At 47.8% G+C, this 14,853-nt stretch overlaps 6 protein-coding genes across 6 annotated transcripts; 3 read left to right on the top strand and 3 right to left on the bottom strand.

Moving 5' to 3' along the window:
- Nucleotides 1-2,155: 2,155 nt before the first annotated feature.
- On the top strand, nucleotides 2,156-4,111 carry PGRI_084810 (GMC family oxidoreductase; the record flags this gene model as incomplete). The annotated part of the gene is made up of 1 exon (XM_040796195.1): nucleotides 2,156-4,111. One exon carries the CDS (start codon nucleotides 2,156-2,158, stop codon nucleotides 4,109-4,111), a length of 1,956 nt encoding a protein of 651 aa, XP_040650733.1.
- A 1,105-nt stretch (nucleotides 4,112-5,216) lies between these two features.
- On the bottom strand, nucleotides 5,217-6,518 carry PGRI_084800 (putative integral membrane protein; the record flags this gene model as incomplete). Its single annotated transcript, XM_040796194.1, has 5 exons — nucleotides 5,217-5,446; nucleotides 5,501-5,634; nucleotides 5,688-5,911; nucleotides 5,979-6,236; nucleotides 6,339-6,518. The coding sequence occupies 5 exons, from the start codon at nucleotides 6,516-6,518 to the stop codon at nucleotides 5,217-5,219; spliced, it is 1,026 nt and encodes a 341-aa protein (XP_040650732.1).
- A 416-nt stretch (nucleotides 6,519-6,934) lies between these two features.
- Nucleotides 6,935-7,755, top strand: PGRI_084790 (alpha/beta hydrolase; the record flags this gene model as incomplete). Its single annotated transcript, XM_040796193.1, has 2 exons — nucleotides 6,935-7,345; nucleotides 7,405-7,755. The coding sequence occupies 2 exons, from the start codon at nucleotides 6,935-6,937 to the stop codon at nucleotides 7,753-7,755; spliced, it is 762 nt and encodes a 253-aa protein (XP_040650731.1).
- A 161-nt stretch (nucleotides 7,756-7,916) lies between these two features.
- PGRI_084780 (class I SAM-dependent methyltransferase) lies at nucleotides 7,917-8,797 on the bottom strand (the record flags this gene model as incomplete). Its single annotated transcript, XM_040796192.1, has 2 exons — nucleotides 7,917-8,609; nucleotides 8,666-8,797. The coding sequence occupies 2 exons, from the start codon at nucleotides 8,795-8,797 to the stop codon at nucleotides 7,917-7,919; spliced, it is 825 nt and encodes a 274-aa protein (XP_040650730.1).
- Nucleotides 8,798-9,337: 540 nt separating this feature from the next.
- On the bottom strand, nucleotides 9,338-11,047 carry PGRI_084770 (isochorismatase family hydrolase; the record flags this gene model as incomplete). Its single annotated transcript, XM_040796191.1, has 1 exon — nucleotides 9,338-11,047. One exon carries the CDS (start codon nucleotides 11,045-11,047, stop codon nucleotides 9,338-9,340), a length of 1,710 nt encoding a protein of 569 aa, XP_040650729.1.
- A 304-nt stretch (nucleotides 11,048-11,351) lies between these two features.
- Nucleotides 11,352-12,191, top strand: PGRI_084760 (uncharacterized protein; the record flags this gene model as incomplete). The annotated part of the gene is made up of 1 exon (XM_040796190.1): nucleotides 11,352-12,191. One exon carries the CDS (start codon nucleotides 11,352-11,354, stop codon nucleotides 12,189-12,191), a length of 840 nt encoding a protein of 279 aa, XP_040650728.1.
- Nucleotides 12,192-14,853: the final 2,662 nt, after the last annotated feature.

Genomic DNA, 14,853 nt, shown 5'->3' with positions numbered 1-14,853 from the left:
TGGAGTTGTTGTTAGTAAATTGTAAGATTGGAAATTTGATCCATAAGGGAGACATACTAAGCGCGAATCATACCACTAGACCACCCGGGCAGTTGATGCAAGATAGTTCAGAATATGGCTATACAGTGACAGCACTGTTCCACTCGATAGATGTTCTACTTGATCTTTTCATTATGCTGAGAATCGCGCTGAGTGTCTTTTTCCTCCCATCCTGAAATAGATAGAAGGCAATCTAGAACATACCATTCAAAACTCTTGCTCTATCCGTGAGCACAGTCAAGGACGACGCAATGTTCCCCCGTAGAGACCGGTTAAACTCGGTGTTGCATGACCTGCCCCCAAATATATATAATGATCTGACTTGAGGAGTATATCTATCAACACACTTTTATCTAAAAGCTGTAAGGTATTGCTTTGATATACCCCACTAGACAAAAACCAACAATTCCAGATTACATATGATAATTCGCTAAATACTGGAATGGAATCTAGTTACGCTGGATGCAAGTCTCGACCTCACCCACGTCAGATATACAAGAAGGGCCAGCCGTTGAGAATAAGGATATGGGATCCTAGATCCTATAGATATATCCAAGCCATGACATCCAACTATGCACGCAATACTAGAGGATATGCGAAGATTATTTTCATTATGTCAAACACTGCAGCCATGCACTGCGGTGGCCTCGCAACGGATCCACTAGGTGGAGGCTAAATTAGCCTACAAGTAACGGCGCAAAGGTGGCGCATTCGTAAGCGCATGTTATTAATAGTCGAACATGAAAAAGCCAAGAAACCAGAAGGAAACAGGAATAAAAGAATGGGTCCCGTTCGGTCAGGCCTAAAACCAGGCAGTTGCATACTATACGGGTTCCACCCACTAGAATGTCATGACATCGTCTACAGGTAGTAATGTTGAAATGAGATTCCATAATTTCCGAATGTCAGCGTCTCTTCTTTTGTTCTTTTTACCCTCGGTCCGGGGGTGGCAGGTGTGCCGGACGTTTGGCCGAAGAGTATTGAGCATCACCAGACAGCCGATTCCGGGGGAGATCAGGGCTCCCTCTTTATAGATAATTGTAATGATTGGCCAAAAATGGCATCTCCAATGACATGACCTTGATATATGGAGGATGATATGAATTGATAATTGCGCATTGTGTGTTGATCCGGTGATGGCGGTGAAGATGAGTGATGAACGGCCCACAACCATAGATTTTCGTGCGAAGACGTTTCCTCTTGAGATTGGCGCTCAATTTTCACTAATCAGCTTAGTATCCCAAGGTTAAACCTATCCAATCAACCTACTTAGCTCTATCTAGCAATTGACCGAGCTAGTCTTGGCGAATATGAATAACATAAAAGATCGAAGAATCGCACTACCAGGTTGACAAATTCAAAATCACCTTGAAGGACAACGATTCCCGAATCCAAAGAGCAAATACCCTGGATTTAAAATATGAATGGTTCTTCAGATGAGCCTCTCGACCATACATGGAAGTGTAGTCCTTGGACACTTTTGCCGCTGTTCCGTAATTTTTCATCTTCACATGGAAGAAAAACAAAACAAAGAGGAATGCTAGATCATAATGGCTTCCTTGACTCCTACATATAACAAATTGGAGAATAAATATAACATTTATCTGCTGACAATTCAACATACTCACGAAGGATACGATTATTTTAGTATGAATTGAAAATTAACCCCCAGAATCCTTCCTCAAATCCTCCCGTATAAAGACTGAAAGGATCGATTAGCATCGGAAGGAATAGAGAACGGTTAAACTCAAATTAGAAAGACGGTAAGCCCCGAAATGACAGGGGTTTGACCGTTGATCCGCTGAAGTTTTATTCTAGAAAGGGAAAACCCCCGAAACATGTGGATCTCTTCTGAAGATCAGCAGGGATGTTCTCCATACAAATTAAACTATCGATGATCGTTCGGCAAATGTCCCTGGGAAAGAAATCAGGCTTGGCTATATGCGGGTAGATCGCCATGAGCTAGTGGCCGCGGCATGTCAAGTCTCCAACGGCTTCTGATAAAATTGGGGAACCATGCGAGCAAGCCCGGAGTTCAGGGGGGAAAAACATCGCATAAAAGCTGGGATGATTTCTCTTTTCGAAGGCCAACTCACTCCAGTCATTCTTTGTCAATATGATTCTTTCTTATATCTTTGGCCTGCTGGTCGCCACGTCCGGCCTGGCCAAGGCCGTTAACATCACCGGTTACGAATATGTCGTCGTCGGTTCCGGTGCTGGTGGTGGTCCCCTAGCCGCCCGTCTCGCTTTGGCCGGCCACAAGACACTGCTCCTTGAGGCTGGTGATGACCAGGGTGAAAACTACAACTACACCATTCCTGGATACTCCGCCAGAGCCTCCGAGGACGAAAAGCTCTCTTGGAACTTCTTCGTTAACCACTACGAAGATGAGGAGCGCCAGGCTCGCGACTGGAAGGCCAGCTACGACACGCCCGATGGTCAGATCTACACCGGCCTGAACCCTCCCGAGGGCTCGACCATGAAGGGTACCCTTTACCCTCGTACCGGTACCCTCGGTGGTTGCACTGCCCACAATGCTTTGATCGCAGTCTACCCCCACCAGTCCGACTTCGAGTACATTCAGACCCTCACTGGCGATAACTCCTGGACACCCGATAATATGCGCAACTACTTCACCAAGCTTGAGAAGAACGGTTACAATCTTCCTATCGGAGGCGACAAGGGCCACGGCCACGACGGCTGGTTGTCCACCGAAACTGCTCCCCTTAGCATTGTCTTGGAGGACCCCCAGCTGCTGAGTATGCTCGCCGGCGGTGCCTTTGCGCTCGGTAACAGCACTGACCACCTTATGAACATTGGAACTTTGCTGGTTGGCGATGCCAATGCCGATAAGAAGACCCGTGACACCGAACCCGGCTACTACCAGATCCCTATCTCCACTAATGATGCCCACCGCAATGGTCCCCGCGAATTTATCATCGCTGTTCGCGATGCTAAGAACGAGGATGGCTCCAAGAAGTACCCCCTTGATGTCCGCATGAACACCCACGTTACCAAGGTGACCTTCGATGAGACCGACACCGAAGGCCTTCCCCGCGCTACCGGTGTCGAATTCCTCGAAGGTGAACACCTGTACAAGGCCAGCCCTATGTCAAGATCCGCTCTTCCTGGTACTCCCGGTTCCGCCACCGCTTCTCGCGAAGTCATCGTTGCCGGCGGTGTTTACAACTCTCCCCAAATCCTCAAGCTGAGTGGTGTTGGACCTGCCGAGGAACTCAAGAAGTTCGGTATCAAGGTCATCAAGGATCTCCCCGGTGTTGGCACCAACCTGCAGGACCACTATGAGATCTCCGTCCAGGGTAAGATCGAGAAGGACTTCTCCTGCTTGGACAAGTGTACCTTCAGCATTCGCGGCGAGGAAGACCCTTGCATCATCGACTGGGAGTCTCCTAATATCCTCGGTGACCGCGGTATCTACTCCTCCCCCGGTCTCGCCGCTACTATGCTGTACAAGAGCTCCGTTGCCGGCGATGACTTCGACATTTTCGAATTCGGTGGCCCCGTCAACTTCCGCGGTTACTTCCCCGACTACAGTATCAATGCTACTGATGAACACAACTGGTTCACATGGGCTATTCTCAAGGCCCACCCCCGCAACACTGCCGGTACCGTCGCTCTCCAGTCCGCTGATCCCCTCGACATGCCTAAGATCAGCTTCAATTACTTTGACTCCGGTGTTGGCGACTACGATGCTGATCTCACTGCTCTCTACGAGGCCATTGAGCTCGCCCGTGATGCATTCAAGCGCCAGCCCGTCAACATCACTGAGGTTCTCCCCGGTGCCGAAGTCCAGTCTGTCGAGGACATCAAGAACTACGTCAAGGACGGCGCTTGGGGTCACCATGCCTCCTGCACTTGCCCCATTGGCGCTGATGGTGACCCAATGGCTGTCCTGGATTCCAAGTTCCGTGTCCGCGGTGTCTCTGGTCTTCGTGTCGTTGATGCTTCCGTTTACCCCAGGATCCCTGGTACTTTCACCGCTGTGTCTACTTACATGATTGCTGAGAAGGCTGCTGATGATATTCTGAACGAGCTCAAGTCCAGCGCTTAATTCATTTCAATGTACATATAGATGTGAAGTTTGGAGCTTTGGCTTTTTTTGGATGGATGTGTTCGGTCTTATCGCTATACAGTCATTCATTATAATGTATTTTTAATAGATCAAAAATAAGACATGATCCGTCCTTTGTTGGCTCTCAACCTAAAGTCAGAAACGATCTAGAGCGCTAGACTGAGTCTATAACTCATTTTGGACTCGGATGATACGCACGGTGCTGCAGTACCCCTGCCTGTCGCTGTGTGAAGATGAAAATAACTCACTTGAGCCTGAGCGGGAGCGTTGCTTAATCTATTTTATGGAAGCCAAGCCAAGGAAAAGGGCAAATTGCGTAGAAGGCGCTATCCAGGACACGTCCATCCTTAAATTATGCTATCTTGCACTTTAACTCGTGGAAAGTGATACATACAACCATAGGTGGAAAATAGGGCTTCCCATCCGCTCAGCCGTACTTCCCGTATAATCCGCACGGTTAATTCTCCATGCGCCCTCAGCACTTAAACGGCACACTAGGGTGGGTATAGCAAGTACCGCGCACAGGCTTTATTTTTAGTTGAAAGAAGAAATGCCGGTTAATGTGGTAATTATAATTAATATTAAAAAAAAAAAAAAAAAGAATGGGCCCGAGCCCGGGATTGAACCGGGGACCTCGCGCAATATTGCTTTGGGTGAACCCCTGGAGAGTTTGTTAGTAAATTGTAAGGCTGGAAATTTGATCCACAAGAGAGACATACTAAGCGCGAATCATACCACTAGACCACCCGGGCAGTTGATGTGAAATCCTTCAGGATATGCCTATATAAGGGAGATTTTGTGTGGCACCATATATAAGCGAAGTATTAACAGCTCTGTATATACCACCCGTGAGTCGTCTGGAGGATGTCCTGCGAGGATCTTCACCCCCGATGGCTTCTAGCATGTTGTTCCAACTTCCAATTCTTCATAATTCCAGATTCCAGTGCCCGAGTGTGCTGGTAACTTCTGTATTGATTTAACGCCATCATGGGACTTTTGGCTCAGACGAGATTTATTGAACATCTCATATGAGCAATGAGGACAGTTTCCTCGGGTATCAAAATTTTATACTTCCATCACAAAATCAAAACATGTTATCACTATGCCGTCGGTAAGTCTCCACATCCACGCTTGTTGTCACATCAATGCGATCAATGCGATCCGTGTGATTGTCGTGATAGGACCGGTCGCCACTCTTGGACGATGCTGACGCATACCAGTTGGATAGCTTATGCGTGTCGTCTTCGTTGGTGTCCTTACGACCGCCTTTCCGAGTGATGAATCGTATGAAGGGTCCGAGAGAGGGGAGGCAAGCTTGATATTTTGTTAGTATTATAATACTTATACAGGTGGAGAATGTAAGCTTACCAGAGACAATGCCAATGTTAGTCTCCACAGCAGTCCATGTGGAGGGACCAATAAATACCCATGTTACATCGACGGACGGCGTTTTGTATGAGTCCAACATGACCACTAACCGAAAGATTGATATGATGCAAATGCTGTGCTGATTAGCATACTGAAGCTCGCCCGTGATAGAAAGGATAATACATACAATCCCCCCACTGCAAAAGCTCCACATAGAGCGATCTTTTGAGGGGTGTTTTGCTGGATCTTCCAGACATACGGTAGGGGCAAGATCAACAGAGCCCAGTCGGTGATAATATTCGGGACTGCGTTGCCGATGAAGAAGTCGTTGATGTTCACACCACACTTGGCAGTGATGGAGTAATCCCACAGTCCTTGGATAGGTATACATTGGAAGAGTGTTGTGAGGATCTGTGGAATACTAATTAGTCGAAGGATTCATAGGAAGCTGGGAATAAGCAGGGCTTTGGGTCCTTACCACACCAAGTCCCCAGCCTGTGACCAAGCATGCAATGATACAGATCGGGATGCGAATGTTGGTTCTATTAAAGATGCGCCAGAAGAATAGCAGGATGGAGTATTTGGTGCAACACAGAGCTAGTGTGTAGAGGATCTCGCAGACGAATAGATTGAGATAGAAGTGTGAGACGCCCGTCTGTCCTAAGGGATAGATATGGAGGCCGACACCTCGATGAACCCAGATCATCATGTCGATATAATTGCCCGTGGCAAATGCCTAATTGAGAAGCAGAGTTAGTCATTTGTCAAGGAAAGAAAAAATATTCCTATAAGCTATAGAAATCATTGAATGCAGTGCGGGGGATGGGGAAATTCCTACCAATGCGACACACATCATATAGTCATCCCACCATAAGTTAGTTTTGGAGACCTTTAGTCGACACAGCAATCGCAGTATAACCACAACCACAGCTAGACCATAAGTAGCTGAATATTTTGCGTACAGCTCGGTTTGATGTGACTCGTTAAGATCTATGCCAGGCGGAGGGGTGAGATCCATGATGATAGTGACAGACCGAGAAACAGACTGAGGATGGAGGGGCGATTATCATCAGTAGAGTAAATAAATTTATGACCGGAGTAGCGCACTGATAATATATCCTGTATGTCTATCTGTCCTTGGAATTGGCGACCGCCATGGGGAGTATTTAATTTCCGACCCCAAACACTATTATACTATCCTTGTCCACTATTATTATACTATCCTTGTCGGTAGATGTGGGTTTCAGCCAGGCCCAACTAAACTGGAAAATGCATTGGCATTGAACGAACCCCTGTAGGGGGGAAATGAGACGTTAAGATGCTCGGTTACTTTGGTGTTATCTACATACTTGTCAGGGTCTAGTGTAAGTGGTATATTAGGGTGTTATCCGCTGTTTATTGGATTCCTTCCTGCCACACCCAACATATCACACAATGACCACTATTCTATTTGTTCCTGGTGCCTGGATCACTCCGGCCTTCTACCAGCCATTCATCCATGCCCTCTCTCACGCTAGCTATGACGTTCAATACGCGGGTTACCCCTCGCTAGACCCCGAGGAACCACTCACTGCCACCTGCCAGGTTGACAGCGATGCTGTTACTGACATCCTCCAGTCCCTCGTAGAGGACGAAGGCAGAGATGTTGTGGTGTTTATGCACTCCTACGGCGGTATGCCCGGCTCTGCGGCGGCTAGCGGGCTTTCCAAAGTGCAGCGGGCGCAAGAGGGCAAAACAGGTGGCGTTATTGGATTATTGTATCTGGGCGCCTTCGTTGTGCCCGAAGGCCACAGTTGTGCCGGTCTTCAGGGCGGAGCTCTGCCCCCCTGGATCTTACTCGATCAGGTAAGAGGACAATTCCGCATTTACCATTTAAAGACAATAGAATTACTAACATATTGCAGCCCGAACCAAATGTCAATATTGTAGATGACCCGGTTAAAAACTTTGCTGCGGATGTCAATCACGGCTTGGTCAAGAAACTGACCAAATCAGTCAAGCCGCATTCGAATATTGCTTTCACCTCGACCCAGCCCCACCCAGCCTGGGCAGACCAGGAGTTCGAAGGGCGCTTGGGCTTTATTGTCACCACTGAGGATGCCGCCGTGCCGAAAGAGGCGCAAACCGGAATGATGGCCGCCACGCAGAAGGCATGGATTGTCAAGGAAATAGCGTCTAGTCACTGTGCCCCATTCATTAATCGTATCAACGAGACAGTGGGACTGATCCGTGAGATTATTGATCAATTTCTTTGAAGGGGAAACTCGAACTTTGACTTTGTGAAGAAATGTTGCAGTTACTGGCGATCAGATCGCCGGCACCACCCGGAATTACCACAGAAATCACGGAGCGGACAAATTCAAGCTTGAAAACCTTTAATGTTTTTTTTATTAGATTGTTCTATGTAAAACAACGCTCAGGACTCTCGCTTAATTACAAAATTAATCCCCATACGATCCTCCGGCATCCACTCCAAATCCTCATTCTGCATCCCCCAATCCTGTAATGCTACCACACTAACATCAATCGTCCACCGTGTCCCCGTCCCCTGCTGAACTATATCCCACATGTGCAGGAATGATTCGCGGTTATGGTAAAACATCATTCCCCAGGGCCGAATATAGGCCCGTGCTCGTTCCCGCCCCTGCTGGAACCCGGCTACTATAGTCCCTGGTTTAGAGAGGCCGACGATCTTCGTACTCGCCGCTATCTGTCCCTCCCAGTCGAACAGATGCAGGAACTGTGACGCCAACACTAGATCCACTCCTCTTAATGCAGTAAAGCGGGAATCCTCTTGAATACTTATTTCTTGAAAATCGGCATGGATGAACGTGGCCTGCATGCGCCCCTCGTCACGAAAGAGATGATAACCCAGCCCCCATAGGTGGGCCTCGATGTCTAGCGCCCACATGTGCTCCGTGGAGACACCGTGTGCAGCCAGGAGCCGTAGATCTTGACCGAGTCCACATCCCAGATCGAGGATGATTGCCTGGGGCTGTTTCGCGGTTTCAAGGATGGTGGGGAATTGAGGAAAGGCTGCAATGCCTGGGAGTAGAAACATCCATAGACCGATACATGGGTATTCTCCCAGCGGCCATGCCTGATCGCGCTATAGGATTTACTTTTTTAGTATATGGCGTCATCGGAGGTCCTGTTGGTGCTTACGATTTGATGTAGGTGGGAAGTCAATTCCTCGTCTGCTATTCCGCTCCATTGGCGGAATACGAACTCGGTGCTTGGTTTCAACCGGGGGCCGATCTCTGGTTGGAACCAAGCTGAGGTATCAATCGTGGACATTGTGAATATAAACGGAAAGATGTGGCGCTGTTCATACTTGTTCTTACGATATATGCCTGGGTAGAATGGACGATTTCGTCATTTGGGTAATTATTTCATAGTGCAATGCATATTCATCTATGTTGTACTCCGTACTCCGTACTCCGTATATACTTTCATAGTATCGATCGATTTTCACCGGCGATCCCATCGGTAATTCGTGGCTGTTGCTAGCGCGCGTCGGATTTCTTTTGCGTACCGTCCCGAGGTCACTATACCGAGGTAAATAGCACATTCTAGATGACCTCCTTTAAATAAAGTTTTGTTAAATTAATTGTAGAAGAAGATAGCCAGGATAATAAACATTGAATGTGTTGAACAATTGAAGATCACATTATTGAGAGAAAGACCCGTTAGCCCGAAATGTACCTCGACTATCTTCCAACCATCTATGCATTCCACATAATGCATTACGGCAATTCACAAAATCCCAATTGGTCTCTATGCCGCTAGTTATAATAATTGTGGGTTCCAATTTTTCCGCCCCCGGTTACATCCCCGTCACAGATTAGCCACCGGCCCGGTGGAGAGGAATTGATTGATCCCCACCACTTCAGACCCATAAACAGCTTGCATGTAGGCAAAGCTCTGCTCCTCTGGTAAATGCAGACCCGCCGTACACTCGCGGACCACAGTGGTCCACAGCCCCCGCTGGAAAGCGCCTCGGACCGCGGCGTCCACACAAATATCCGCAAACAGACCCACAACCACGAGATGCTCGAATCGGGTAACATAGTTTGTAAAATCCTCCCCAAGGAACGGGTCAAAATACGCCTTTTTGTCAAAGACCCGGTCGGCTGTATGCACCTGCACGCAGCTGGCAATCTCCGCTCCCCAACTTCCCTCTTTGCACCACGCCCGCCGGCCCTGCATCTGATTGCGCTGTCGCCATGTCGCTGGTTGGTACTTCTCATCGCCAAGGAATCGCACCCAGGCAATTTCAATTCCCTCGCGACGAGCCCAGTCCACGACGCGCGGCATGTACTCTTTAATTCGTAGCATCACCCGTGGTGTCTTGTATTGCGCCATGAAGTCATTCTGGAAATCCATGACTACCAGACACGACTTGGCCCGGTGGGGCGAATACGAATCGACCCGGTGGGGGGCCGAAGTCGGACCCTCGGCACCAGGATGGTTTGCGCTAACATTTATGGGGAGATTGGGGGCGATCCTTCGCAGGAGAGCATCCACAAAGGGTTCAGTCTTCGTCGTCCCGCCTTGATCGAATGTCCGGATATTCTTCGCACGCAGCTCGTCCAGGGTAATATCCATTTGGCGTTGGACACCCTGGCAACCTCCATAGCGTTCTAACAGAGCTGCCGCCGCGCGAATGGTCGCTGTTGGATTGACTACACCCTTCCCGGTAATGTCGTCTGCGGAGCCATGCGCTGTCTGGTACTCGCTTAGGCCTTTATCCACTCCGGCTGCGAGATAAACGTTCTCCGCACAGGCAGACTCCTGTGCTCCAAAGCCAAACCGATCCAGCAGCATCGTCTGCATGATGTCTGCGTATTCATTTGAGCATATCAACAGCTGATTGCCCTGGACGCCGAATGCTAGGAGATTGCGGTTCATCGTGTCGCCTTGTATGAATTGGATATCCACGCCGTAGGATTTCTTCCACTCCTTTGCCCATGAGTAGAAAAGCCCGTCGAAGAGGTGGAATTTGTACACTAGAGTAACAGTGGGGGGTTCAGAGCCCCAAACCTCGCGGGAACGTGCAAGTGAAAAGGTAAGGATTTGATCAAAGACCTTCTTGCTGAAATATGATGATCGTGAGACTGTCTCCTGGTTTGAGTCCATCTTGTTCAAACCAGAGTAGAATCCCTGAGCCTGATCCCGCACTAGCAGCATCGACGCAGAGGAGCTCAGTTTAAAATGCTCAATTTTCACAGCTTGTAGCCTGTCTCGAACCATATACAGCGCCTGTGCACTGATGGATGTTCGAAATATCGCGCATGCCCCAAGACTAACTACTTGGCGACAGAAGGCTTCATAGTGATCCGCATCCGTGAGGGTCTCGCTACTCACCACATCGGTGTCATTGATGGCCAGGAGCGTTGAGTAGGAATGATAAGTTCGCGGAGAAGTGACGAATCGGATTTCCACATTGTATGGCGCTGCTAGTGCGATAATGACCTTCTCAAATATAGCCAGTAATTCAGGGCCAGTGCCATTTCCCACGGCTAGGGCAACCAGAATAGAGCGCATGATGTGAGTCGGTGAGGACGGGGAAAAGATGGAGGGGACAACTGGGTTATAGTCCCGAATCTCATAGTTCTATCCCTCTGCGGAAAGCCACGTTGTAGCAAGCACTATATGGTGGAGCACCGTGCGACAGGGGGCGAGGAACCCTTCTGATTGATTGGCGTGGGGGCCGGTAGTTCAAGGGTGGGGTGATGAAGAAAGTAAGCAATTGTCTCTGATCATTTTTGGGATAAGGCGGGCGAGTTGCCCCTCCTTTGCCAAACAATCTCTCCGTTTTTCTTGTTAGTTTCCTAATCGGGCCTCCGCCATGTCCTCAACCATTGAGTCAGGCTTTCACCTGGCAGATAGTAAAGGCTACATGCTTGGCCGAGGCCATGCTGCTGCTTGCCGTCTCAATCTCCAATTTTATCTCTGGAAAGATTCACTCAAATTTAACATTCACCCCTCTGTTGAAATTCCCCCCAACCCTGTCATAGCAGACGTCGGCACTGGAACTGCCATATGGCTACTCGACGTAGCTAAGTCAATCCCTACTGCTACTCTTGATGGCTACGACATCGACCTCTCCAACACCCCTCCAGCCCACTGGCTCCCCAAGAGCCTCACCCTGCATAAATGGGACCTCTTTGACCCAGTCCCAGAGCATCTGGTGGGTACATACGACATTGTCCACCTTCGTCTTCTCATCCTAGTTGTGGAAAACAGTGATCCTGTGCCCGTTATCCGGAATGCAGCCCGTCTGCTCAAACCCGGTGGATATATCCAGTGGGACGATCTAAATTACCCAGACACCCATGTGTTGAAAGTTGATCCAGCACTGGAAACTCCGGCATTTGACCGTTTACTCCAATTTGTCTATTCAAATGGCCGCCATGACTGGGTATTGAATTTACCTACACTGCTGGAGCAGAATGGCTTTGAGAGCCCGCAGCTGGACCACTTTCGGGATCGCATGGAACTTGCTACCGCCAATGGGGAGCAGCACTTGCTTACTATGGAGGAGTTTGCACAGTCGTTGGAGAAGGAAAGTGTGGTCGATGCGGAGAATATACGGGCGTTGGTGAAGGAACTTGCCGTAGAGGCGACTCATGGTGTGGCTTTGTCAATGCCCCGGGTCGTAGTTGCTGCGAGAAAGTTGAAGGAGTAGCTAGCTATAGTGATCTTTGCTATTTATATGTAATAGTGTAGTGAACTTTAATTTGTATATATTTATCATCAGCGCGGTAGAAGAAGTCTGGAATTATAATCTATCTTTGGCTATCGATCTCTGTGTGAGAACTATAAAATCGTAGCGTACAGTGTGCTGCAGTATAGGAGCTGCTGAAGCTGCTGAATTGAATTGAGCTACCTAGTTTTCTGTCATGTCATGCACTATATATAACTATATATCAGAGACTGGAGTATCTGAGCATAATGCTCAGATATAGTGGTCTTTTTGGCCTAGTGTGTAACTCGCCAGTCCAGGGGCAGGTTATAAAATTTTATGACATAAAAGTAGCTTACGAATTGCATCAATAGATCTCATAATAGCGGAAAAGCTTTAGTTATGTGGTGCTTCTCATCAAAAGCCCGAATTTTTGGAATATCTCAAACACAGCCAGGCTCCCCCTGTTGGAAGAGGCGTGATCAAGGGTGCGTTTGCAACTGATTAAGAAAGAAGTGTACTAGCCGAGACTCTGTAACTCCTTCTATAGCACGCTCATAGTATGGAATCTGGATCCGACCTGACTAAAATAATACAAAAATTCAGTTCCGCAAGGCTCGGGTGAAGCAGACCCATCACCGGTTTTATGAGCGCACTCAGAGCCAGCCTTCCTGCACGCGAAACTACAGATTAGCCAGTCAAGAAAGATCTGTGTGTAAATCTAATTGAGGCTCTCCAGATCACATATCACCCCGTATATAGATAGCTGCACCTTTCATCTTTTGTAGTTCTTACAACTACCACTTCTTCAATACAATTCATACTTTTACACAATTTGATGATCTATTGCACACAGCAGATCTTATCAAAATTTAGTGAGGGTATTGAGATCATCAAAAACTAGGATGCACGTCATTTTGAAAGCTCAATGCGTGAGGCTCTTGGCTTCGAATTTAAGTTCTCATAAAGGATCTAAAACAATGGCCGGATATGATTGAATGTATGTTATGAACCATTAAGTTCATACTTGAGGGAGTAGATCACCAGATATAAAAGCATCGAAGTCAGTGCTGATGAGGGGTATTCCCGACAACCATTCAGATCCCTTTTGTGTCTATTCCAAAAATACATAATCTTAACCATGATAAGCCAGAAAGGACTAGCTCTATTCAAATCCCACAAGCTAGGGCGGGTGTCATAGCCAATCAGGCCATCAAGAGCTAATGTGGAGGCAACTAGCCGCAAAGACGGCCCCGGGGGCCAGCCTCTTAAAGAAGGCTCTTGCTAACTTCTCTTTGTATTCTCTATGTCTTGAGACCTAAGCTGTCTGTCTTTATTCGCCTTGATCCGCCTATTAACTGTGATTATGATGCAAAGGAGTATAGTATATTCGATTTAACGCATTGTTCCCACGGACCGACAGTGTGCATTAGCGTCCTGCACTAGACAGGGTTCATGATAAATACCCCAAATGCTCTCTAGTTTTACGCCGATCAAAGAGGTCACGCTCATTACATAGCAGGGGTTGTTTAATCCTGGTTAATCGAAAAATTGCGTCCGCCCCCTTTCTGCGACCTCACATTTTCAACTCCACGAAATTTGCCTTACTACCACAACTCCCCCTGGAAATCAGCCGCCGCCTGCCCCAAACAGATTATTCTAATTGATGCTCCTAGGTGCAGCATGGCAGGAAATTTTACATTTCCAACAGAAGACGAAAATCGTTTTATAGTGGCAGATCTGGTAAATGTAACCTGGGATGTTGTCGCTCCTCGGATTTCGCTTTACCAGACGTGTGGCAGTAACAACCGCATGCTAGAAGGTGAGCCTGTTTATTTGACTTTTCTTCTTGCTTTTTACAGATAACCTGACTATTACTTTTAGAGAGAAAAACCAACAAGTATAGCTACGTATGGACAGCGACTCGCAAAGACTACCTAGAGTCTGGCTGTAGCTTCATGCTCCAGCCGTTCACTACCGAGGGCGAGTCATATGGCAACAATATTACGAGTACTCTATTTGGGGTATCGAAGAGATACACAGATGATCCACCACCGGTATCGTACAATTTCATCGAACCATCACCATCCACGTCTACAAGCGCCACGAAAGCAACTTCCACCTCTCTCGCTACCTCGGCTAGTGTCGAATCTATACCACACTCAACTCCTACAACAACTCCTGAGTCGGGCCATGGCATGTCGAAGACGACTAAAATTGGAATCGGCCTTGGTGTTCCTTTAGGTGTATTGTTGGTAGCTGCTGTTATATGCGCGTTCATCTTCTATCGGCGGAAATCTCGCCAGAAAGAAACTCCGGAGTTGCCTGTTACAAATCAACCAATCGATGAACTGTCTCCGCTTCCTATGATTTGGTATAAAGAGCCTCATCATACGCGTCTGTCACAGACGGAGACATTGGCTTCTTCCTCGACGAAACTGTCAAATGATAATCAAAGATCGGAAGGAACAGACAGACGATTAAGTGAATTAATGTCTACTGAACGAGTGGAGATAGGCTGATTTTAGTACTGGCTTTCAATCATCGAAGTAAAGGAGATGGTACTCTCAAGGCCTTGACCCGCCCGACTCACCTTGGTTTTATAAGCTACCTAGGCTTTCAAGGTCCATGCATAGCTAAGAGTAGCTTAAATTTATAAGTCCCT

This window comes from Penicillium griseofulvum, assembly GCF_001561935.1.
Source record: "Penicillium griseofulvum strain PG3 chromosome Unknown contig_10, whole genome shotgun sequence".
Lineage (NCBI taxonomy): Eukaryota > Fungi > Ascomycota > Eurotiomycetes > Eurotiales > Aspergillaceae > Penicillium > Penicillium griseofulvum.
This window is presented reverse-complemented; position numbering and strand designations above follow the sequence as displayed.